Below are 26,172 nucleotides of genomic sequence, written 5' to 3' on the forward strand. Positions count from 1 at the left end.
GGTCAAGATCTCACAGTTCATGAGTTCTCCCTCCCTCTCTCTGCTCCTCCCCCACTCACACGGTCTCTGTCTCTCTCAAAATAAATAAATAAATAAACTTAAAAAAAAATTTTTTTAAGTAAATGAAAAGATGTGGAAGATTTATGAAATGAATTTGACTTACCATGCCTTTCTTCTTTGTTTTTTTCAGTCTCTCGGAGTTATGCTCCAAAGCTCCCCTCTTCCAAGAAGATCACCCAATTAACTCTCTTATCAAGCAAATGTGTATTTCCTATTAACTCATTTATCCAACAATATTTGCTTATATGTGCCAGGCAATGCCAAGCAAAACAAAAAGTAATAAAGAGAAAGGTATAATTCTAGTATAGTAGAGTAACTGTTATATGCTGTCAATGTCCTCTTCCCACGCAGGAAGGTAATAAAAGCTGATGAATCTGCAGTGGACAGAGCCAAGGCCAGTGCCTCCCTCTGGGAGGCCAGGCTGGAAGTCACAGAACTCTCGAGGATTGAGTATCGTGATACTTCCCGGAGACTGGCAAAAAGTAATGAGGAGTTAAAGAAACAGCAGTATAAAATGGAGAAAGACACAATGTCTGTATTAAGTTACCTGAAGAAGCAGGATCAGGAGAAAGATAATATGGTATGTAGGTAGAAATCCTCCTGAGCCTCACTAACTACCTCTGTTATACTTGAAGCAGGATGCTATTTCTTTTTTTTTTTTTTTACTTTATTTATTTATTTAAATCACATTTTTTTAATTAAAAAATTTTTTTTAACATTTATTCATTTTTGAAAGGCACAAAGTGTGAATGGGGGAGGGGCAGAGAGAGAGGGAGACACAGAAACAGAAGTGGCCTCCAGGCTCTGAGCTATCAGCACAGAGCCCGATGTGGGGCTCGAGCTCATGGACTGTGAGATCATGACCTGAGCCAAAGTCGGCCACTTAACTGACTGAGCCACCCAGGCACCCCTAAATCACATTTTTTAAATATATAATTTATTGTCAAATTGGTTTCCATACAACACCCGGTGCTCATCCCAACAGGTGCCCTCCTCAATGCCCATCACCCACTTTCCCCTCTCCCCCACCCCCCATCAACCCTCAGTTTGTTCTCAGTATTTAAGAGTCTCTTATGGTTTGCCTCCTTTCCTCTCTGTAACATTTTTTTTCTCCCTTCCCCTCCCCCAGGGTCTTCTGTTAAGTTTCTCAGAATCCACATATGAGTGAAAACATATGGTATCTGTCTTTCTCTGCCTGACTTATTTCAGGATGCTATTTCAAAATGACTTTACTATTAGAATTGGCTGTTATTTTCAGCCCTTGTCCTGTTGTTTTCTTGTCTGAAACAAAGATTGATGGTCATAAGGGAACATTAAGATCCATTTTATTTTAAGAAGAACATATGACCTATGTGTTTTTGATATTGATAAATATTTTTAATGATTTGTAGAGGAATTCACCTTTAATCCATGATCACATGATTATGAACCCAGCAAGTTGAATCTCCTTTTTTTAGCCAGTTGAATCTTGAATTTATCTTTCTGTACTCTAAGTGTTGAGGGTAAAGCTACTATTTTAGATCTGGAAGCAAAAGGGAAGGGAACCAATATTTTGGAGCCCCTATTTTATGCCAGGCACTATGCTAGGAAGTTTACCTCTTTTATCTCATTAAGGACTTTTAACAACTGCATGTGGCTACAATATTGTCATTCTCGTTTTACAAATTGACTCTCAGAAAGGTAACTTGCCCAAAGTCACACAGCTAGTAGGTGTTAAAGTGGAATTTAGGTGTAATTCCAAATTCTTCTCTTTCCCATTTGCCTCTATGAGCCCCATGGAGACCTAAGGGAATCTCTACCATGCTGAGGATGGTGTGCTCATTCCCATGTATGGTTTTGTACTTTAACTATTGATCATGCATTCTCAACATATTTTTTTTTTTACTCAACATCATGTTTTTGTGGTATATTCATTAAAATCACCTGATTCAGTTTATTTTGTAAAAATTTATATTGGGGCACCTGGGTGGCTCAGTCAGTTAAGCGCCTGACTTCAGCTGGGGTCGTGATCTCATGGTTTGTGAGTTCAAGCTTCTTGTCAGGCTCTGTACTGACAGCTCAAAGCCTGGAGCCTGCTTCGTATTCTCTGTCTCCTCTTTCTGGCCCTCCCCTACTCAGGCTCTGTCTTTCTCTCTCTCAAAAATAAACATTAAAAAAGTAAAAAATAAAAGAATGAAAATTTATAATGAGCATGCTTTATTTTTTCTTTAATTCTTATCTGCTTTGTAATATTCCAGCAAATAAATAAACCAAAACTTATTTATCCATACCCACTGTGAGTCAGACTCCCATTTTTTCATTATTACAAATAGACTTTCAGTGAATATTCTTGTGGATGTCTGCTTGTGTCCATGATGGAGAGTTTCTCTAGAGTAGACACTTAGAAGTTAAATTACTACATTATGAGGTTATGCATTGTTTCAGCTTCACAGGAGTTTAAATTGAGCTCCAAAGGGGTTATACCAATTTATGCCGTCACAAGTGATGTATTAGAGTGAGGTCCTGTTTGACCACATTTTTGTCAAAACTTGATATGTTACTTAGTTTTTGTTCAATTTTACAGGTGTAAATTGATATCTTGTTTTAATTTATATTTTCCTGATAATTAGTCATTTGAGCATCTTTTATATGATCCTTCACTCATTCTTAATTGTTTATGCATTTGCTTCAGTACACATTGGAATTAATGCTGGTGTGATGCAAAACTTGGCTCCAGCAGAAGGATGACATACAAATTCATGCCTCATTCCATAGCTTTTTCAAATACCACCTTTGCAGTGACACCTTTCCTCACTATCCTTAAAGTTAAAAACAACCTCCCTTGTTTTTTCTCTGTAATATTTACTATCTTCTGTCATATTATATGTATGATAATTATATATTTGTTTATTGTCTCTTTTTCTGATTAGAATGAAAGTAAAGAATTTGGGGGCTTTTTTTCTTCCTCAATGCTACACCTCCAGCATGTAGTGTAGGCCTAGCAAATAGTAGGCATTCATTAAAATATTTTTGCATGCATGAATGAATGGCTTGTGAGTATACTGATACTTTGAAAAAGTTAATAACAATCAAAACTAAGTTCAAGATGATAGTGAAAGCACATTACAGAAAGACTACTGAACATTTGTCTTGATTTTATATATTAATTTTTTATGCATTACTGTTATTTTTTTTTACCTTCTTTCATAGGCAACTTCCATTTTTAAAATTACTTTCATTAGTAGGTATTAAAATTGTCTTCTATAAAGTGTTATTCTAAAATAAGTTTTTAGGTCAAATAATTTTCCAAATTCATTACATAGACGCTTTGTGGCCTGCATTAGCTAATTGATATTGATTTATGAGTATCATTTATATTTCCTGATTTTCATCTGCCTTTGTGTATCAGAGGTTATCATCTGGCTATAGCAAATAACATAATTTTCTCACAATTATGGTTGACTACTGAAACCAAAGAGACTACCTTGGGAGGAAGAAGTATAGTGATTCAATATATCCTAGTTAAGTAGCTCTCCTATAGTTTTGTTACTCATTCTGCCATATCCTAGAAATGTGTCATTAAGCTTTATATAAACTGTCTATAATCTTATTTCATGTTAATTATAGAAATAATAGAAATGAGGGGTGCCTGGGTGGCTCAGTCAGTTGAACGACCAACTCTTTTTTTTTTTTTTTTAGTGTTTTTATTTATTTTTGAAGGAGAGACAGACAGAGCATGAGCGGGGGAGGAGCAGAGAGAGAGGGAGACACAGAATCCGAAGCAGGCTCCAGGCTCCGAGCTGTCAGCACAGAGCCCAACGGGGGGCTCGAACTCACGAACTGTGAGATCATGACCTGAGCTGAAGTCGGATGCTTAACCGACTGAGCCAGCCAGGTGCCCCTGAACGACCAACTCTTAATGTGGACTCAGGTCGTGATATTGAGATTGTGGGATCAAGCCCCACATCAGGCTCTGTGCTGAGTGTGGAGCCTGCTTGGGATTCTCTCTCCCTCTCTCTCTGTTTGTCTCCTGCTCACTCTCTGTCTCTCAAATAAACAACAACAACAAAAAAGAAATGAAATGTTTTTTGGAAACATATCTTGAACAAAATTAGGAGATTTTCCTTAAGAGTGTGTTTTTGTATTTAAAGGTTTGTTCAATCACAAAATAAATCTCATTATATTTCACACCTGTCCTATATAATTTAGGACTGTCTCAATCTTTCAGAATTTTTAGGTTTCCCCTAAGCTAGTCTAATTACAATATTTCACTTACGTATCCTCTGATTCTATAACCATGTCAAGGGGTTTTTAGTTTAAAAAGCTACTCAGGGGGCACCAGGGTGGCTCAGTTGGTTGAGCGTCCAACTCTTGTTTTTGGTTCAGGTCATGATCTCACAGTTCATGATTTTGAGCCCCGCGTTGGGCTTTGCACTGACAGTGCAGAGTCTGTTTGGGATTCTCTTAATCTCTCTCCCTCTCTCTCTGTCTCAAAATAAATAAATAAACTTAAAAAAAAAATAAGCTACTCAGGTTTCCTACTAAAACATACTAGAATCTTTGGACAAATGATTGATTCCAAGGCAAGCAGGGAAAGTAAAAGATGAGCCTGGAATATTTGTGCAAGAAAGTAAGTAAAATAAAGGGTGGGTACCTGGCTGGCTCAGTCAGTGGAGCATGTGACTTTTGATCTTGGGGTTGTGAGTTCAAGCCCAAAATTGGGTGTAGAGATTACTTAAAAATAAAATTGTAAAAAAAAAAAAATTAAAGGACACGGGTACTAGTTTGAAGGGGCTCCCACTGCCAAATCTGACACAATAAACAATGACAGTAAAACATAATCCATTGAATAAAATATGTCCATACAGTAGAATATAGAAAATCACTAAATTTCCAAAGAATGGTGGAATTGAAAAAGGCACTATTTGGTGCCATGGGGTTAATTGATCCCATCAAAAATCATCGGTGGATGCTAAAACTAGTGGTGAAAGTTTGATGAGCAGGATATTTGCATAGTCTCAAAATATCTGTCCTTAATTTGTAAATTAACTTAATTAGAAAAGGAAAATTGTAACTTTTTAATAGTCTCAAAATATCTTTCCTTAATTTGAAAATTACTTAATCACAAAAGGAAAAGTTGTAACTTTGTAAAAATTTTAAAGGAAAAACCTAGCAGACACAATCTTAACCAATTGATGAAAACAGCAGTTACCTTATGATATAATGCACTGAAAAGAATACATCATCACTTAGACAGTGTATGCCTGCCAAAAATGCATAACCTGAATCTGCTCATGGGGAAACATCAGATAGCCCCAACTCTAGCTGGTATTCTTGAAAACTGTTGATGCCATAAAAGACAAAGACTGAGAAACTGTTCCAGATTAAAGGAGACTAGTACACATGGCAACTAAATGTAATGCATAATCAAGGATTATATCCTGGACCAAAAAAAAAAAAAAGTTGCAATAAAGGACACTACTGGGACAATTGGCAAAATTTGAATATGGACTATAGATGAAATAATAGCATATCAATGTTAAATTTTCTGATTTTGATTACTGTGCTTCTAAAAGAATTTTGGGGCAAATGTGTGGCTCAGTTGGTTAAGTGTCTGACTCTTGATTTCAGCTCAGGTCACGATCTGATCAGCCCTGTGTGGAGCCTGCTTAAGGTTCTCTCTCTTCCTCTCCCTATGCCCCTCCCCCCCCACCCAATAAATAAATAAATAAATAAATAAATAAATAAATAAAAGAATGGAAATACATTCTGAAGTATTTAGGGGTAAAGAGGCATGATATCTTAAACCTCCTCTCTCATCGTCCAGAAAAAAAAAATGTATATCATCTCTACATATTTTAGATAGATCAGTCTATACATACATAGAGTGGGAAAGCAAATCGGAAAAATTGGGTGAAAACTATATGAGAACTCTTTGTACTCTTGAAACTTTTTTCCAAAAGTTACCCAGATAAGAGAAATACAAATAAAAACTACAGTGAGATATTACCTCACACCTATTAAGATGGCTATGATCAGAAAAATAGGAAATAACAAGCCTTGGGAAAGATGAAGAGAAATTGGAGCCTTGTGCATTGTTGGTGGGAATGAATGTAAAATGCTGTAGCCATTATGGAAAACAGTATGTAGGTTCCTCAAATAATTAAAACTAGAATCACCACATGATCCAGAAATCCGCTTTTGGGTGTATTTCGAAAAGAATTTAAAGCAAGAGCTTGAAAAGATATTTGTGCACCCCCTTCATTGACATATTATTCACAGTCAAGAGGTGGAAGCAACCCAAATGTCCATTGACAGATGAACGGATAAAGAAAATGGGTATATACATACAATACAATAATATGCAGACTTAAAAAAAAAGAAAACCCTCATTTAAAAAAATTTTTTTTAAAAAGAAGAAAGTCCCGTCACATGCTACAACATGGATGAACTTCAAGGGCATTATGCTAAGTGAAATAAGCCAGTCACAAGAGAACAAACTATGATTCTACTCATACAAATTATCTGAAGCAGTCAAAAGTCAAAAGCATTGGGGAGGGGGGTAGGTAGGAGAAGAAAGTAGTGTTTTATGATATAGAGTTCCAGTTTTGCAAGATGAAAAAGTTCTAGAGATCTGTTGCACAACAATGTGAATATATTCAACACTGCCGAACTATATACTTAAAAATGGTTCAGATGGTAAATATAATGTGGTTTTTACCACAATAAAAATAAAATAGTTACCCAGGCAATTCTGATGATAGCCAGGTTTTAGAAACTGGCAATAGCAGGTTAAGGGCATGGAATTATGCCCCCTTTTCTCTTCTTTCTACCATACTCTACCTCTCCAACCCTATTGGTTTTAATATCATGTGAAAACTAGGCTACTTAATAAAGATAAGACACAGAGCAATGTTTTTTACCTTCCTGACGGTATTTCCAACTTCTACAGATTGAAAAACTAAAACAGCAATTGAATGAAACAAAGGAAAAAGCCAAAGAGGAGAATGAGAAATTGGTGAGTGTCTAGGTACTACTACTGTTACTTACTGGGTGGTCAGGTTTCTGGCAAGCTCAGATATTTAAGACACAATATGAGTAAGTGAATAGGTCCTAAGAGCAGCCTCAGTGACCTTAAAGCTCACACACTTGATTGTGCAGGAGCTCAAAAATAGCAAAACTGTTTTTGTAGAAAATGATCTGGTAGTCGTGGTGCTCCTGAGTTTGTCCTTTCAATGGCTTTTCAGTGGATGGAGGTAGGAAATATAAATTCAGATGCAGGAGTACAGGGTTTTTACTTGATCCAGTCTCCTTTCTCTCTCACCAGAAATTCTGGTTCTTAGTATCAGGTATGATTGAGTTATTGCTTCAAACCTCAATACATCAACAGTCACAGAATAACTAACACCAACATAGATTAGTGGAAACAGTTTAAGATTTTAGGGGGCACTTTTCCCCTCTGGATATATACCAATAGGGATCTATGATCAAATTACATTACCATTTGAAATAATTTCTTTCTGTGTGATTATGCCACCAACTCAAGAACACATTTTGTTTTTGATTTTGGGGAGTTGCTTTTTAAAATTATGGAATTATATAAAATTATGTAATTTTAAAGTTATGTAATTACATAATTATGTAAAATATTTATGTGGCTCCAAAGTCAAAGCAAGCATGTTATATTCTGAGAAATCCAACTATCCATGTCTTCACAATATACCAGAGTATATTGTCAAAACCGATTTTTGTCAACATGATAGGTGAAAAAGGATATTCCAGTGTATTTCAACTTGCATTTCTCTTATTTTGAGCTAGGTTGAGCATTTTTTCATGTTTGAGGGTCATTTGCATTTCTTTTTGACAACTCATTCATTTTTTAAATTGTTATTGGCCCTTTTTTCCTCCTCTTCCTTTTTTTCTCTTCTCTCCTTCTCTTTCCTTTCTACTCCTCCACTTCCTTTTCCTCCTCCCTCTTCCTTCCTCTTTTTTTCCCCACCTTCTCCTTCTCTCTTGATTTATTAGAGATACTGGCCCTTCCTTTATCTCTTAGCTTACTAATTTTAATTTACGGTTAGGGCTGTTACTTCTCTTTCTTACAAATTAAAGATTTGTTTAGTCTTCTCAAACCTCTTTTTAGTAATTAACCTGCATTTTCTAGATAAGATCAGCTCATTCTAGAAGTTCTTTCTTATTCAAGGCACTTGGTATCTTCTTACAAAAAGTAAAACTTTATGCAAAAACAAAAAGGGAACATTTCTTCAAAAAAGATAGACAAATGGCCTAAGGTTTCAAGGGAACACAACTTTGTGGGACTTCTGTTCTTTTTCCTAATTCATTTAACTGTTTGGGTTTTTTGTTTTGTTTTGTGTTTTGTTTTGTTTTTGTTTTTGTTTTTTTGTTTTTTTTTTTTCATATAGGAACAAAAGTATATTTTGCAAATAAATGAGCTGGAGGGAGAGTTCCAGCAAAAAGCCAAAGAAATTGGCATGATTCAGACAGAGCTGAAAACAATAAAACAATTCCAGAAGAGAAAAATCCAAGTGGAGAAAGAATTAGATGACGTAAGTTTCTTTCTTTCTTTAAACATAGGAGATTAGAGGGGCACCTGGGTGGCTTAGTCGCTCAAGCATCTGACTTTTGGTTTTGGCTCAGGTCATGATCTCACAACTTTGTGGGTTCGAGCCCCACATGGGGCTCTGTGCTAGCAGTGAGGGGCCTGCTTGGGATTCTCTCTCTCTCTCTCTCTCTCTCTCTCTCTCTCTCTGTCTCCTCTCTGTCCCTTCCTCACTCGTGCTTTCTCTCTCTTAAAATAAATAAATAAATAAATAAATAAATAAATAAATAAACAAATAAATAAATAAATACTTTAAAAAAAGGAGATTAGGATTAACTACAAGCATAATTCAGAGATATTGCAGGTTTGGTTCCAGAGTGCCACAATAAAGTGAATGTCACAATACTAGACTTTTTTTTTTCGTCTTTTTAAGTAGGCTCCTTGCCCAACATGAGGCTTGAACTCACAACTCTGAGATTGAGAGTCCTATGCTCTACTGACTGAGCCAGCCAGGTGCCCCTCACAATACTATACTTATGTGTGCAAAAGCCTTCATAGACATTTACTCCTGTGAGATGGTAAAGGACTCCCTTTGGCATTTTAGAGATTATTTGAGAGAAAGTAGAAGACATCATGAGTGTAGCACTGGGTGCAAAAAAGTCTTGGTTAGACTTTTCTAAGCATTGATTTCTTTGTAACTTCACCAAATCTCAGCCAACACACCTTCTGCTTTTATCAGTAATTAAACCTTTGGAGTCACTTCAATAAGAAACACACTACAGTTCTTGGAAAACAGTAGGGGAAAACAAAGTAGAAAGTCCCAAAGGAAACTAGGTTGAGACTGATGAGTGATAATTTTAGAACATTTTATAAGGTTCTCTGGGTAGGGGTAGATGGGGTGAGGAAAACCGTACTTTCAGAAAGTTTCTCTGACTTCGCTATGCTTTTTCTCTTTCCATTCCCTCAGCTCGGAATATAGTTTTATTGCATTAATAATAATGTAGTAAATGGCACTACATTTACATTTAGTAGATGAGTGTTGGGCATAGTAGCAGAAATCAGCTTTGTGACTTTGGGCAAGTTACTTAACCTCTCTATACCTTGATTTCCTGATCTGTAAAATGAGGATAGTAAGAGTTCATCATAGGCTCATAGGGTTGTTGTAAGGATTAAATGAGTTCATATAGTTACAGTGCTTAAAATAGCATTATGTCATATAAGGGACAATTATATTTACAATAGTATGTAGCGCTCTGCAAACAGAAGTCCTGATATGTAGCATTTGCTGGTTTCCTTGGTATAAATACTCTTATTATGGCCAATTTCAAGCTACCAACACCCTAACACATGCTAGCGACATTCCTGGTGTGAGTCTGCTCCAATGTGCAATTAAATACTGCTGTTGTTATTAGTAATAGCAGTAGCATTACCGCCTAAGATAACCATATTTCATATAGTGGAGGGGCTGAAAGTTGGTGCTCTAAAGTCAGACTGCTAGAGTATAAATACTGTTTTCACTACTTGAATATTATCTTGTTAAGCTTCCTCATCTAAGCCATGGAGCTGGGAATAATGGTACCAACTTTGAAGGATCATTGTGAAGACTAAATGAAATCATCTGTTTTAAATGCTTAGCACTGGGTGGTAAATATTACCTGCTGTTGCTGTTTCTGCTGCTAGTATTACTACTGCTAAAATTATGATTATATTAGTATTATTTAAGGCCCTTCCACCATCCCTTTTGGCGCCTCTCATTCTTGGTCATGGTATTCTCCAAGCATGCAATGTCTCTCAAGCAGTCCTTGGGCTCCCCAGAACCCTATTGAGCAAGAACAAGGTCTGATGGGAAACCAAAGTTCCTGCATCCTATTTCTGTTTACCTTCCAGCTAACTGCCAAATTGCAAGGGTGTATGAGAAATGAATAAGTCAGACAAGATACTGTAGTGGTTGAAATCAGGGACTTCATGTCCTGGCTCTGCAGCTGATAGCTATGTGGCCCTTGGATAGTCTGTTAACTTCTCTGAGTCTCAGATTCTTCATTTGTAAAATGTGGCTATAATATCACGTGTCTCCTCTTAGAGATGTTGTGTCGATTAAATAAAGTAATGTGTGTACAATATTTAGCATATTTATTCCTACTAGTCTCCAGTAAGAGGAGTAACATCATAATTGTTGATATTTACTTGTTATGATTATATAGCTTTAAAAATCGTAATAGAGTACTCTTAAAAGCTCTAATTAAAGGAATGAGTTGGCACATTTTAGGCAAAGTGGGAAAGTCTAAGACACTTTCTTAAATTGGAGGAATGTATAGGAAAGTGTTTTAACTCTTTCTGTCATAATTGCAAAGTTATCTCCCAACCTCCCTGCCTGGCTGACTTTGTGAACTTGATTGCCTGTTGCTTTACAACTGTCGTTCTGTTACTTCAAAATTGTTCTTAATTTCAGTAGCTCATCTTTATACAAGCTCCTGTGCAATATTTTCTGAGGAACTCTCTCCTTCTATGTGTTTCCAGACTTTAAAGTCCTTAAGGGGAACCAGGGTGGCTCAGTCCGTTAAGCATCTGATTTGATCTTAGATCCCTGCGTTGGGCTCCGTGCTGACAGCAAGGAGCCTGCTTGGGTTTCTCTCTTTCCCTCTCTCTTTGCCCCTCTCCCACCTGGTCTCTTTCTCTCTTTCTCAGAACAAAACAAAACACAACGAAAACAACAACAATAACAAACCACATTAAAGTCCTTAAAATAGCGGCTATATAACTGTCTTCTCTAGTTATTTTATGTTTGTATTGTTCATTAGTTTTGTAAACTGAGGAGAATAAAAGGAGCCAGATCATCTACTTGTGAATATCTTTGTCACTCCTCACTAGTCGCTAGACTGGTACTTACCAATAAAATTTGCTAAGTGAGTGATATAAGGCAACCATCTAAAATGAAATCCTTTCATGGAATTCATAGAATCTTAGAGCTGAAAGAAACTTTAGGGCCAATTTAAGCCATTCTATAGATGAGCAAAACTGAGACACAAAGATGTTAAGTGACTTTCCTGGTAACTTGTAGAGCTGGTAGCAGAACCCTGTTGATCTGAATTCCTGCCCAGTACTTCTAGTCGTGCCCTCTATTTCTTCACCTGCATTAGTTACCTATTATTGAAGAAAAATTACCCTCAAATCTAGCAGCTTAAAACTACACTAAACATTTGTTAAAAACATAATTCCCATGGGTCAAGAATTTGGGAGCAGTTTGGGGCACCTGACTGGCTCCATAGAGCATGTGACTCTTGATTTCAGGGTCATGAGTTCAAGCCACACGTTGCGTGTGGAGCCTACTTAAAAAAAAAAAAAAAAAAGAATTTGGGAGCAGGTTAACTGGGAAATTCTGGCTCAGGGTCTTCCATGAAGTTACAGTCTAGGTATCAGCCAGGGCTGCAGTCATCTGGAGGCTTGATTAGAGCTTCAGGATCTGTTTCCGAGTGCCAACTAACATACTGTCAAGTTGGGACTAGTAATTACTGGGAGGCCTCAGCATCTTCCCACATGGGCCTTTCAATGACTTTACCCAAAGTGAATAATCCCAAAGAAAGCCAGACAGAAGCTATCCCTTTCTTGACTTAGGCTTGGAAATTGTACAGCATTACTTCTGTCATATTCTATTAGTTAGGAGTGAATCCCTAACTCTGGCCCACATTCTAAGGATGGAGAATTAGGTTCCATCATTTGAAGGGAGGACCATCAAAGAAGTTGTGGATGTATTTTAAAACCACCACATCACCACAGTCCAAAGTATGTACCAATACGGAAATGTTCTGATTAACTCCCTGAAGAATCTTCTTTAGTATTTCTCTTTTGTAAACCCAGTATTGCCCAGATGCCTTGATGTGAAAGTCAAGACCCAACACCCATTTTGAAACATTATTTTCTCCTTTTACTTCCTCATGCACACCCCCTTTAATTCATCCAAACTGGATATTTACTCATCCCTGAAGTCTTTTTGCCATATTTTTTAAAGTTCATTTTTGTTTATTTTGAGAGAGAGAGTGAGCAAATGGTGGAGGGGCAGAGAGAGAGGGAGAGAAAGAATCCCAAGCAGGCTCTGTGTTGTCAGCACAGAGCACAATGTGGGGCTCGATCTCACAATCCATGAGATCATGACCTGAGCGGATATCAGGAATTGAACGCTTAATGGACTGAACCAGGCATCCCCTTTCTGCCATTTTTTTTCATAGTTCAAACTGTTTCTTCTATCCAGAATATACTCCCAATAGATCTCTATCCATTAAAATTTTACCGATTCTTCAAAGGCTCAGCTCAAATGCATATCCTCCATAAGGCTGTCCCCAGAGTCATGTTTAAAAGTCATAATTTTAGGGGCACCTGCGTGGCTCAGTCGGTTAAGGTCTGACTTCAGCTCAGGTCATGATCTCACAGTTTGTGGGTTTGAGCCCCATGTCGGGCTCTGTGCTGACAGCTTAGAGCCTGGAGTCTGCTTCAGATTCTGTCTCCCTCTCTCTCTGCCCCTCCCCCTCTCATGCATGCATGGTCTCTCTCTCTCTCTCTCAAAAATAAACATTAAAAATTTTAAAAAATAAATCAAAGTAATAATTTTCTATGAAAAAAAGTATTTATTTTCTTCCATTTGTGACAGCTTGGATGAAACTTGAGGGTGTTATGTTAAATGAAAAAAATCAGAAAGATAAACATTATATGATATCCCTTATATGTGGAATCTAAAAAAGAGCTGAACTCTGAGCAACAGAGTAGAGGTTACCCAAGCTGGGAGGGAGGAGGATATAAGGTGATATTGGTCAAAGGATACAAACTTCCAGTTATAAGGTTGACAAGTTCTGGGGATTCTAATGTATAGTATGGTGATGATAGCTAATAATCCTGTATTATATACTTGAAAGTTGCTAAGAGAATAAATCTTAAATGTTCTTACTACAAAAAAGAAATGGTAATTATGTGACAATATGGAGGTGTTAGCTCATTATTTATTTATTTATTTATTTATTTATTTATTTATTTATTTATTTATTATTTATACCATGTTATATGTTATACCATTTTATATATCAATTTTATCTCATCAAGCTGGAAAAAAGAAAAAAGATTATTAGCAAAAAAAAAAGTAATACTTTGTGTGTTTTCATAGCATTTTTTATCTCTTTTATACCACTTAGCTCATTTACCTTGACATATTCATTATTTGCCTTATCTCCCCTGCTAGTTACAAATTCTTTGAGGCATGAACACCATTGTTCATTTGTATTCATCAAACACAAGATAACACAGTAATGCTCAATAAATCTTTGTTAAATTCTGAGTAGGTCTTTTCATTAAAAAAATGTAATTGAAGATTGGGGCACCTGGGTGGTACAGTTGGTTAAGTGTTCGACTCTTGGTTTTGGCTCAGGTCATGATCTCACAGATTGTGAATTCAAGCCCCACATCATGCTCTGTGCTGACATGTGGAGCCTGCTTGGGGTTCTCTCTCTCTCTCTCTCTCTCTCTCTCTGCCCCTCCAGCTTGAGCTCTCTCTCTCAAAATAAATAAACTTAAAGAATGTAATTGAAGGAATATCAAGTTTTCTACTAACTAGATGGGAGGAATCCTTTCATAATGTATATGTATATTAAATCATTGCAATATATACTCAAAATACTTTACAATTAATAATTTCCCAAAAAAAGCTTAAAATTTTCTAGAAGGAATATCAAATTTTTTAATATGAAAATACTGAAGATTGAATCAATTTAAGATTGGTAACTTTTTAGGAACTCTCACAATAGCTATCTTAAGTATAGGTATATAATCTGAATCAAAATGAATTAACTAGTGGGTATTCTAGAGGTATGATTTCTTTTTTTTAAGAACAATATTGCCACCTAATGGAGAAATAGATTTCGGACTTTTCAAAAGGGACGTGGGCCAGGAAGACTTAAAATTCAGGCAAAAGATACTGGTTTGTGGGAAAAAATAAGATTAAAAAAAATTTTTTTTGAGAGAGAGAGAGACAGAGAGAGAGCAAAGCAGGGGAGGATCAGAGAGAGAGGGGGACAGTGGATCCAAAGTGGGCTCTGTGCTGACAGCAGTCAGCCTGATGCAGGGCTCAAACTCAAGAATCACAAGATCATGACCTGAGCTGGTCAGTCGCTTAAACAACTGAGCCACCCAGGCACCCCAAAAAGAACAGTTTTTGGTAGGCATTACCTAATTATCTTTAGAAACATTTGTTAATTTATGGATTTTGAAAGGTCCATCTTCCCACACACTAAGATGATAGACATTTCCATAAACTTAATGTACACTGACATTAATTTTCAGTCTTTAATGATATCAGAAGCCATTTTTTAAAAAAATGTATGAAAAATACAGAGAGAAAGAATATCTGAATGAGATCATATAAAATGGAGATTTAATACACTTGGGACAGAGATCACAGGATAATTATTAAGTATAAGGGAGGACAATAGTAGATATAATAATAACTAGCTGGTATATTAAATGGTTACTATTCTAGCTAGGTACTTTACATGTATTGTTTGTTATTTAATCCTGGCCACACCCTATGAGCTAGTTACTATTATTATTCTCTTCTTATTCCTGGAAACCTGAGATTTAGAGAAGTGATTTGCCCAGAGTCAAACAGTTGTCTCATGGGACACTCTACTCCCTTTTTTATGGATTAGATGGAGTATGCTTATTTCAGCCTGACTGATTGCCAGTAAATGTAGACTACAATATAGCTTTAAATTAGCTTACTTTTCTTGGCCTAGAAGAGTTTTATGTCCTTTTTATTCCATGTATACATGTTTTTAGGACAGAAGGATCCATCTATGAGAATCATAGGGAGATGTATTTTAGATTAATACTAGGGAGAATTTTCTAAAAATGGGAACTATGAAAGGCTAGTCTAATGAATTAATGACATTTGAATTTGTGATACTTCTGTCTCTAGATATTTTTCTCATAGAAAGAATCCTACATTAAGTGGGAGATTGTCTGGTGTGACTTTTAAGGTCCCTTTCAATTCTAAAATATTGTGTTTTTAAAGTGTAATCTCTACACCCAACGTGGGACCTGAACTCCTGAGATCAAGAGTCACACACTCCTCCAACTGAGCCAGCCAGGTGCCCCAATTCTAAAATATTATGATTCTATGAGTCTACATGTTTAAATGAAGATATTTGGCAAATATGATTATGAGAACAACTTGTCTGTTCTGGGAACTGTTGTTCATGAATAACTTTTTAGAAACTCAATACTGATCTTGTAAGTCGATAGACGATTGGTGGGAAATATGGTACTCACGGGTAGGGACATGGAATTTTCCTGTGTGTTCAGGATTAAGAAATAATGTATAACAGAAAATGTTTTTTTATTGAGAATTTTCCAGGAATGTGCCTCAGTCACCCTCATTTCCTATTGATCTTTTTTTTTCTTTTGTTATTGTAATTATAGCTCAAGGAGAATTTAAGGAACATGGAGCGGAAACATCAGGAGACTCTTAGAAGATTGGAGGGCAAGTTTTTTGAAGAAAAGGTACAACACTTTAGTGTTAATTAAGAAACATTTTGTTTTTAAAAAGAAGAAATATTTTGTTTACTAAAACATTATAAGTATCTATATGCACTCTGAGACATGTCAACCTTTCTTTTGGTATCTTATTAGAGGATTGTTTATCAAATCACAGCAGATAAAAAAATAGGGAAAATGAAACCTGTTCTAGATATCTCAGTGTCTAGTCAGTTAGAGATTCTTGAAATCCTAAAGAGGGATTGTTATCTTACTGAAGCTTCAGGACACAGTCCCTTCAGCTTGGTGTTCCCCTAGTGGAAGGAAAGCTGCATGTAGCACATTATATAGGGGGATGAGATGGGAAAGGTCACTCTGGTACACATGAAGGTGTTTCCTTAGTCAAGCCAAGCTAAGCTAAGGGTGTTAATAAAAAGGGGGCTCAAAAATGTTCCTTAGCATATTACAAACTTGTACATTTCTCTGTGCCTCTGACATTAATTCTCCAAATTGTGGGAAGTGCATTGGAACACTTCTCTGCGAGCTTTTCAGAGGACCCATGGTTTTTCTTTAAGTCTTCTAAACTTTCCTTTAACTGTTCATTCTTAGGGAAGAATTGAACAGATTTCTTTCAGAAACTGTAGGGATGTAGGAAGTTGAGGGTGGGGCAAATAAGTACTCATATCAGGTTTCGATAAAAAATTTGCCGTAAAAAGTGGCTCTAGATTTCCCGTTTCTGTATTAAATAACCTAGGAATGGGGCAGGAGCAGCATCTTGGTGCTTTCCTTCTCAGGCACTTCCTGGCACTGTTAGGAGTGGAAGTCCTCAGGAATGGGCTGCTCTCACTTGCCTTTTTCCCTCTATCCCACCCCCTAAGCTTGTTTGTTCTCTTCTCTGCTAAGTGCAGCATTTCCACAAACAAAGGTTAGGAGCGCTTCGTCAGATTGCAGCATACATGTCTGACAGTGCCTATATAAATAGGATTTTTATGTCTGGAAGTAGGTGGCTGCTGGCCTTTCCCTCATAGTTGCAAGATGGTTAATGCAGCTCTAAGATTTGTCTGTGTTTAAGGCAGGAAGAAGGGAAAGCTTTCCCAGAAGCTCTTAGCAGATTTTGTCTTACATCTATCTCATTGGTCAGAGCCATGTTATATTGGATGCTGGGAAAGTAAGTGTTTTTTTCCAGACACTAGTGAAAGCTAGAAAGGGAGGATGGGAATGAGTATTGGGATGGCCAGCCACAGCAGTAGCTGTCTCACTATGTTCGGTGTAAATTTCATGGTTAGGTACGAACTCCTGTGCTGGTTTGAACCCCAGTGCTGCTGGTTTATGGCAGAGGCTTTCCGGTAAGCCCTGTTTATTCGTCTCTTACTATAGTATGCTCCACCTGGTCATATAAAGGACATCCCTCAGGTTATAGGTGTTTTGTTTCCCTATTTAATCCTTTCTGTTCCTTGAACCACCAAGCCCTTTCCCAATGACATATTTTTGTACTTGGTGTTCCTTTCTGGAATGTTCTTCCTCCAGCTCTGGCTCTTCTCATTCTTAGGAGCTCAAATGTCATTTCCTCAGAAATCGATTCCTTAAACCCCAATCTAACATAATCTCCCCCAGTTACTATCTATCTCATTACTCCATTTATTACATTCACAGCATTCATCACAGTTTGTTAATTCTCTCGTTTGTTTGCTTGTTAGGGAGCAAACAAGCATCACATTGCCTGCATATGAATCTCTGCTCTGCCACTTACCAGCTATCTGACTTTGGGCAAGTCACTAACCTCTCTTTCCCTGTTTCCTCAGTCCTTGTTCTTGGTGATAATAATAGTGTCTAATTTTGAGGGTTGTTGTGATAGGTAAATAATACACATAAAGCTCTTAGAACCATGCCTGGCACATGGTAAAAGCTCAGTGCACTTTAATTATTATCGTTGTTTGGATCTCACCTAGAATACAAGGTCTGTCAGAACAGGGACCTTATCTGGTTTTTTTCACCACAGAATCTCCAGCATCTAAAAAATCTGATACAATACTAATGCTCAATAGGGATTTGTTGGATAAATAAATGACTCTAACCACATTGTATTTAGCAGAAATTTATCCAAGCTCCACTTTCCAATATTGATGTGGACTTTTTTTTTTCTATTTATGTGTCATATTGCTTCTTTAATGGGGAGATCAGATGGTACCCTGAGGTTCCTGTGTTCACACTATCCTCTTTGCTAGCTATTCCACCAGTACTTGAGTTCTTCACACTAGGTCATGTGGACAGGAGTATTTTGTTTGGCATTATAAAATAAATACTTCACTTTTTGATGTGTAAATTTGTTAGAAATATAACTCTATTAAAATAGCCTACAGGCACCTGGGTGGCTCAGTTCGTTAAGCATCTGACTCTTGATTTCGGCTTAGGTCATGATCTCACAGTTAGTGAGATTCAGCCCCTTGTTGGGCTCTGCCCTGACAGCTGAAGGCCTGTCCTTCAGCCACCTGAAGGCGGCTCTCTCTTGCCGCCACCACCCCCAAAATAAATAAGTAAACTTAAAAAAAAAGTCTGTTTTCTTTTTTAGCATCGACTAGAACAAGAGGCTGAAAAGAAGATAATAATGCTGGCAGAGAGAGCTCACCATGAAGCTATCGCGTAAGAGACTGCTGCCTCCTTTTTCTTTTTCATAGCTTTTCTTAACTTTTTGCTGGTCTGTTTTGTTCTCATCATATTGTCTTCTCCCTTCTCTCTTGGTTTGCTTTCTTCAAATTTTCTTGTTTACATTCCCTCGTTATTTCTTTCTCTTTGTGTCCCTGCCCCTTTTTCACCCACCCTTTCTGCAGCAAGGTGGTGTGGAGGAAATAACCCTGGCTTTGAAGTTAGACTTTGGTTCTCAACATGTATACCGACATGACTGTTGGAAAATTTCCTAACCTTTTTGAAATTAAATTTCTTCGTCTAAAAATGGGGTTAATCATAGCAACTGTATAGAGTTGTCATGAGGTATGTTAGTGAAAGTAACATTTAATTGTGTTAATAAATTCCGAAGTCTCAATGATTTAGTTCTTGCTCGCTTAACAATCCAGTATAAGTCTGATAGCTCTACTTGAGTGGTGATTCAGGAACTGGGGCTGTTTCTATCTTGGACTTCTTCCATCCAGTCATATGGACAGGAGAGAGCATGGAAACCCATCTGCTCCTAACTGCCTTGGACTGGAAGTAACACGTAACTTTTCACTTTCCATTGGTGAAAACTTAGTCACATCCCCCACCTCTTTTGAGTCCCTACCGTAAACTAAATATATCGTGGTCATTATTTTTAATGTTGGGGGATAAGGCAGTCATTGTTCTAGTTTGGTAATATCTAAAACTTAACACCTGTGTTTTGGGATCATCTATCTATCTATTTCAGGCAACTGAACCATGCTGGAAGAGCCGTTTTTAAAGAGAATGTTTATCTCCAGAAAGCCCTCGCATACCACCTGAAGGAAGCTGATGCTCTACAAAAAAACTCCCAGAAGTTGCAAAAGACTCAAACTTTCCTTTTACATCAGAAGGTTCCCACTCCATTTGGACTTTCTGGGTTTTTTGTTTGTTTGCTCGTTTGTTTATTTAAGGATTGGGTTGGTAAATATGAAGAATTGAGTGTAATAATGATACATGAGGACTTTGGGACCATTTTTATTCTGTCTGGATGATGTACCTTTCTTATTTGAAAGGATTAATTCTGAGAATGACATAAGAAGTATTTGACTTGGGATGCCTCAGTGGCTCAGTCAGTTAAAGAGTCCAACTCTGATTTCAGCTCAGGTCATGATCTCACAGTTCGTGGGTTCAAGCCTCATATCAGGCTCTGTGCTGATAGCACGGAGCCTGCTTGGGATTCTCTGCCTCCCCCTCTCTCTCTCTCTCTCTCTGCCCCTCCCTGAGCATGTGCTCTCTCTCTGTCTCTCTCAAAAACAAACAAACAAACAAACAAACAAACAAACATAAAAAAAGAAGTATTTGACTTGGCTTTATAAAGAATATATCAGAAACATAAATGTAAACCCTATCCTCTACTACCTTAGAATACTCATTTTACTTTGCTTAGAGTTGGTCTCTGAATTACTGGTTTGGAATAGGTTCAGCTGTAACAGCCCCGACAACAGTGGCTTTACCATGTAAGGGTTTATTCTCTCCTCTAAATGAAGTCTGGAGGTTAGCAATCCAGAGCTGGAAGGGTAGTGCCACAAAGTCAACAGAGACTCAGTTTCCTTAACTCTGCTGGGCAACGTATGGCTTACATCCCCAAAGTTACTTCATGGCCCAAAGCAGCTGCTAGATCTCTAACCATTACCCAGAAAGCAGGAAGGAAGAAGGACAGGAAGGAAAAATTATGCCCCCCCCTCCCCTTTAGAAGTCTTCCTGGAAGTCCTGCAAACACTTCTACTTACATTTCATTGACCAGAACTTAGTTACATAGCTTTGCTGAACTGCAAGGGAGACTGGGAATTTTCAATTGGGCTTCCTGCCTTCCTGGAAAAAAAAAAAAAATGGAGTTTTATTACTAAGGAGGAAAGGGAAAATGGAAAAGGGATGGGCCACTAGCCTATAGGCTAGGATAGGCAACATTTTCCAGTATATAGTTGTTAATGTTTTACTGTATAATCTTATTGATTTTGAAATTACCCATTTCGATAATATAAAATATTTAAACTATTGGAATTTTAGAGAAAGGAAAGTTTCTTAATCAGCAAAATTAGTGGCCTTCACAAGTCCAGAGAAGAACCCTGAGATGTTTTTTCTGTCGGTACACAGAATACCAAATATCATCATCTCAACCTGGTATCAAATTTAAGCTAATGATGTAATGGAAACTAGTGAGGAACTTTTAAGTTTTGAAATTGATTAAAGAAAATCAACTCTCTCATCTTTGTTTTTAGGAAATCAATGATCTGTTGGTTAAGGAAAAGATAATGCAGTTTACCCAGCAGAGATTACAAATCCAAACTCTTCAGAAAAAGGTGGTAAGCTTGGAGACTGCCCTGAGTTGTATGACCAGAGAGTTTGAGGCTGAAGTTCTAAAAATGCAGCGACAGGCAATGATAGAGAACCAAGCAGGTCAGGTTGAAATTGACAAGCTGCAACATCTTCTCCAGATGAAGGACAGGGAAATGAATCGAGTGAAGAAGCTGGCCAAGAACATACTGGATGAGAGAACAGAAGTGGAAAGTTTCTTTTTAGATGCTCTGCACCAAGTGAAGCAACAGATCCTACTTGGCAGGAAGCATTACAAAAAGGTAGCACAAGCTGCTTTCAATTTTAAAATGAGAGAGGCATGTGCAGGAAGAACAGAATATCCCCAGATCCGAACGTTCGATGGCAAAGAGCACAGCACCAATAGCGTAACTCAAGATCTTATGGAGGCTGAGAAATGGTACTAATCATGGCTTTAATATTTTATCCTTTGTGCAGCTATTTTTGTGCCCTTTAGAGAAATAAGCACTCTGAGGAGTTCAGTTACATAATATCTAAGTATTGAATAGATTACTCACTAAGTTACTCAAAGATAGGAACTGTCTTACCTGTCTTTATAACCCCTGTGCTTAGCACTGTGTGTGGGGCTTAGTAGGTATTCTTAGTAGATTTCCTTTTTTCAAGACAGAGACTTATTAAAGAGACTAGATCATTTGTTCCATAGAATGTCATTGTAGTATCTTTGAACATGTTCCTTTATTTTCTTTTCTGTAAATTCATTATAAAGGTGTGATCAGATTCAAGTTAAACATTTTTGATAAGCTTACTTTCACAAATATTTTGTAACGTTCCTTTCACTGAGATGAAATTCATAGATAATATCTAACTAAACATATAATTTAAGAAATCAATATAACAGTTCTTTGTAATAATTCTTTGTTGCACAGAACTGTTCTATGGGTTGGAGGACATCCAGGAGTGGGACCCCATCATTGTACTGACCAAAAGTCCTTGCAAGTTTCCAAAATACATGCTACAGATCTACTGCCACCATAATAAAGGTAGCAGGATGCTTGAGACAGTTGTAGACTTTATACAATGACTGTTCCCTGTTAGCATTTCTGTCTGTCAGTGCACTCTTAACTCCTATGAACCATAAATTAGAGTGCATTTTAAAGATTATTCTGAAAAAAAAAGTTTTATCTCCCAGTGCAGTTAGGTTCTTCAAAGGCCTTAGCTTGAGAAACTTAAAAGGACTCCCTACTACCCTGTACTGAACACCTTATTAACAGTGCTTCCAAATGTGTTTTCTGATTTATTTTTTAATGGGTTAATTAGTAGGTTCTTTTAAACTATGTATCTGTTGGGAAGGTTGGACATGGTCGGTGGCTTCTGAAAGATAAGACTGTCTTCTTCAAAATGTCCATACCATAATTTTTAAAAACCTTTTTGCCATATTTAGAAGTCTATTACTTGTATTACCAGTAATTTCTCTGTAATTTCCTCTTTTTAAAAAAATTTTATTTGAGGGGCGCCTGGGTGGCTCAGTCGGTTGAGCGTCCGACTTCAGCTCAGGTCATGATCTCACAGTCTGTGAGTTCGAGCCCCGCATGGGGCTCTGTGCTGATGGCTCAGAGCCTGGAGCCTGCTTGGGATTCTGTGTTTCCCTCTCTCTCTGCCCCTCCCCTGCTCATGCTCTGTCTCTCTCTGTCTCAAAAATAAATAAAAAAATTAAGAAAAAAAATTAAAAAAAAATTTATTTGAGAGAGAGAGAGAGCATGCGAGTGGGGGAGAGGGGGAGAGAGAGAGAGAGAGAGAGAGAGAGAGAGAGAGAGAGGGAGAGAGAATCTTAAGCAAGCTCCACGCTTAGCACAGAGCCTGATGTGGGGCTTGATCACACGACCCTGGGATCATGACCTGAACTGAAATCAAGAGCTGGATGCTCAACCAACTGAACCACCCTGGTGCCCTATCCTCTTTTTAATTTAAATTTAATGTTTTTTTTTTAACGTTTATCTAACCCTAACCCTAACCCAGGTGCCCCATGTCCTTTTTTTAATTTAATACGTCAAGGGGCACCTGGGTGGCGCAGTCGGTTAAGCGTCCGACTTCAGCCAGGTCACGATCTCGCGGTCCGTAAGTTCCAGCCCCGCGTCGGGCTCTGGGCTGATGGCTCAGAGCCTGGAGCCTGTTTCCGATTCTGTGTCTCCCTCTCTCTCTGCCCCTTCCCCGTTCATGCTCTGTCTCTCTCTGTCCCAAAAATAAATAAACGTTGAAAAAAAAATTAAAAAAAAAATTTAATACGTCAAGCAAGTTGAGTCCCTAGCATACATATGCCAGTCTATTTTACATTTTTTTGTCTGCAAAGTGGTATTTCAGAGAGAGGTATATAAAATGATTCTCCACATTGTTATTGCAGAAACTGGACTCTTCCTCTTCTGCCCTGTGTGACATTTTTGCTACTGAACAACTTCTCACCTTAACCTCAGTGTTCTATTGACTGTACCAGCAGGGCAGAAATGGTGATTAAAATATTACATCATCTGCTTAAGAGGCAGATTGGGGAAGGACAATTTAAGTATATGGTGATCATAAGGCAAAACCTAAACTTTTACAGAAAACTAACCCAACTGATGTATATGCAAAAACATTTCTTACATTGTGAAACACAGTACTCTCTACAGTGTCAGCCAGCTTTCATAAATAGTAAATAGACTACAAATCTTCTGGGAAGGTTATAGTATAGCCAAAGACCTGCCTGGAAAGCTTAGCTGCAGCCTTATTTGGAAGTCGGTAAATAGACTAGATAAGTTACGTGTTATTTTCTAAACGTACCTCTTGTCACTCTGTTTTCATAGCAAAATATCTTATACAAAAAGAAATGTTAAAAGGAATTTATCAATAATCTCACCTTGTAAACAACCAGTTTTTGTTGTATTGTTCCTTTTTGTATCTGGATGCATAATGTTATATTACAACTTTTTGCCCTTTTGCTTAATGTTTGAGCACACATTTTTTTGTGTTATAGTTTTTCTTATTTTTATCGTAAAGACTACATAGCATTTCAGAATGGCTAGCATATTGATATCCTCTTCAACTTCGTGATTTTGTAATGGACACAGTTTGCTTTGTAGTCATTATATTTGGAAACCTCATAATAGTTACGGTTTGCAAATTTTCTTTTCTCATATTTACATATTTTAAATTTTAAAAAGGAGAGATGCTTACTTTGGCCATTTTGCCTTTGAAATTCTTCAGGACGGATATTCAAGGAAATGTGGATATTGAAGATTTGACCTGGGAGCAAAAGGAGAAAGTCTTGCGATTGCTCTTTGCAAAAATGAATGGTTTTGTTTCCAGGTAACTCCTATTTCTGTAGTGAAATACCAAGGTGTTACCAAACCTAGAAACCATATAGGAAGAATGAACTTATTCTCACTTAGAATTAAAGGAATGGGAAAGGATCAGAAAATGGAAAAGGGTCATGCTGCTTAGCACCTGTCACTCCCAGAGATGAATGATGGGAGATGAATGAATGAGCACAGAAATGAAAGATTTATTAAAGGGGGAAGAAAAGAGACTGATCTTAGATGTTTAAGGTAATGCTTGCTAGGAAGGTACAGCATTGTTCAGCTGAATGAGTGGTCACTGAAGAGAAGCAAAATAATTATTAAGATTTTATTGGTAAAAAAAGATTTTATTGGTTTGCAAAAACAAGTAAGTGATTTTTAAGCTGATTATTGATTTAGAGACTCTCTAATACCAAGATAAAGACCTAGAGAGGAAAACGGAAATTCACAGATACTCCAAATCATTCTTTTTAATGGTTCGTTTCACTCTCTTTCTCCACTATGCTTTACTGGTACTGAACTATAAAGTGGCTAAAATAAATCAACCTCTTATTAATTGCTTGTTACATGTTTGGTACTGTGTTAGGTACTGTGAACATTTGCAGGAATTAAGAGACATTGCCTTTGATTACAGTTTCTAATCTAGTTGCCCAAACAAAACCAAACATAGCAAAGAAAAAAATCAGGTGGCACAATAAAGTATCACTGGAGTTCAGACAACATGTCAGTGTCCTACAGCAGTTAGGGAAGACTTCAGTGAAGAAGACTGAAAGAGTGTGACGCTGCCGGGTGCCTTGTAGGAGAGTGGAATAGTAGACAGAGTGGGAAGGGTACATAAGGGGCTTTGTAGACAGCCTATGCAGAAGCCCAGAGGTAGGAATAGAGGTGGGGTGTTTGAGGATCATTGAGGAAAACTTCATGGCTTGAGGAAAATGGTGGCAATGAGAGTAATTAGTAATTAGAAATAATGCTGGGGCGCCTGGGTGGTTCAGTCAGTTAAGCATCTGACTTTGGCTCAGGTCATGATCTCACAGTTCATGGGTTTGAGCCCCACATCTGGCTCTGTGCTGACAGCTCAGAGCCTGGAGCCTGCTTCGGATTCTGTGTCTTCCTCTCTCTCTGCCCCTCCCCTGCTCGTGCTGTCTGTCTCTCTCTCAAATAAAAATAAACATTAAAAAACAAATTAAAAAAAAGAAACAAGGTTGGATCTATAGGTTAAATTATGATGAGCCTTAAAAACCATGCTGAAAAACCTTAACGTATCCCACTGTTATTCTAAAGTAGTGTAACATACTTTCCTTTTCTGCCTTGAAGGAATACAAGAGCGATAAGCCCTACTCTCATACTGTCTCACTGAAAGGGTTCATAAGCCACTGTTCCCAGAGCTGACCTTAACCTAATGCAGTGACACATATACATAGGATGGACTGCAGGACAAAAGTAGAGTTGGGAACCAGCAGAAGCTGCCGTGTTACTCTGGACGTGCGGCAGTGGAGGGTGTGGGCAGGAGTGGAAAAGGGGAGAAACTGAGGCACTTAGGAAGGAGAGACAGGACTTAGTGATAAAAGGCAAAAGAAATCAAGAAAACAAAGTGTAAATGTTTAAGGCGTTTAGCTTAGAAGTGCACGACTGGTGGTATGAAAGGCAAGTGAAAAACCTGGAAAGCCAGTGTGAAGGAAATGTTTACATTTTATTTAATCCATCCATTAATTCATGTAGCATATACATATTGAGCGCCTACTATTTATTGAGGATATAGTGTTGAGCAAA

The 26,172-nt window shown here is 37.5% G+C and overlaps 1 protein-coding gene and 1 long non-coding RNA gene across 8 annotated transcripts in view; one reads left to right on the top strand and one right to left on the bottom strand.

Annotated features, from left to right (window-relative positions):
* Positions 1–26,172, top strand: part of BBOF1 (basal body orientation factor 1) — a 54,484-nt gene that overhangs the window by 3,760 nt on the left and 24,552 nt on the right. For 5 of the 7 annotated variants that reach the window (XR_008299512.1, XM_027066131.2, XM_015071652.3 and 2 more), the window contains exons 2-9: positions 412–640; positions 6,992–7,057; positions 8,460–8,603; positions 16,055–16,135; positions 18,678–18,748; positions 19,506–19,650; positions 21,019–21,512; positions 24,311–24,412. Coding sequence is in view for 6 of the 7 variants with exons in the window: in XM_027066131.2 (XP_026921932.2) it covers positions 412–640; positions 6,992–7,057; positions 8,460–8,603; positions 16,055–16,135; positions 18,678–18,748; positions 19,506–19,650; positions 21,019–21,512; positions 24,311–24,412 (1,332 nt within the window). In the remaining variant the exon portion in view is untranslated. The remainder of the gene's footprint in view (positions 1–411; positions 641–6,991; positions 7,058–8,459; positions 8,604–16,054; positions 16,136–18,677; positions 18,749–19,505; positions 19,651–21,018; positions 21,513–24,310; positions 24,413–26,172) is intronic. The other 2 variants (XM_053224694.1, XM_053224695.1) reach the window with 2 other exon arrangements.
* Positions 13,653–24,905, bottom strand: LOC106974433 (uncharacterized). The gene is made up of 4 exons (XR_001430151.2): positions 24,281–24,905; positions 21,661–21,820; positions 20,530–20,611; positions 13,653–13,684 (listed from the first exon to the last, which is right to left on the bottom strand). It is a non-coding gene; the product is annotated as an uncharacterized LOC106974433 (long non-coding RNA).

This window comes from Acinonyx jubatus, chromosome B3 (genome assembly GCF_027475565.1).
Source record: "Acinonyx jubatus isolate Ajub_Pintada_27869175 chromosome B3, VMU_Ajub_asm_v1.0, whole genome shotgun sequence".
NCBI classification, from domain to species: domain Eukaryota; kingdom Metazoa; phylum Chordata; class Mammalia; order Carnivora; family Felidae; genus Acinonyx; species Acinonyx jubatus.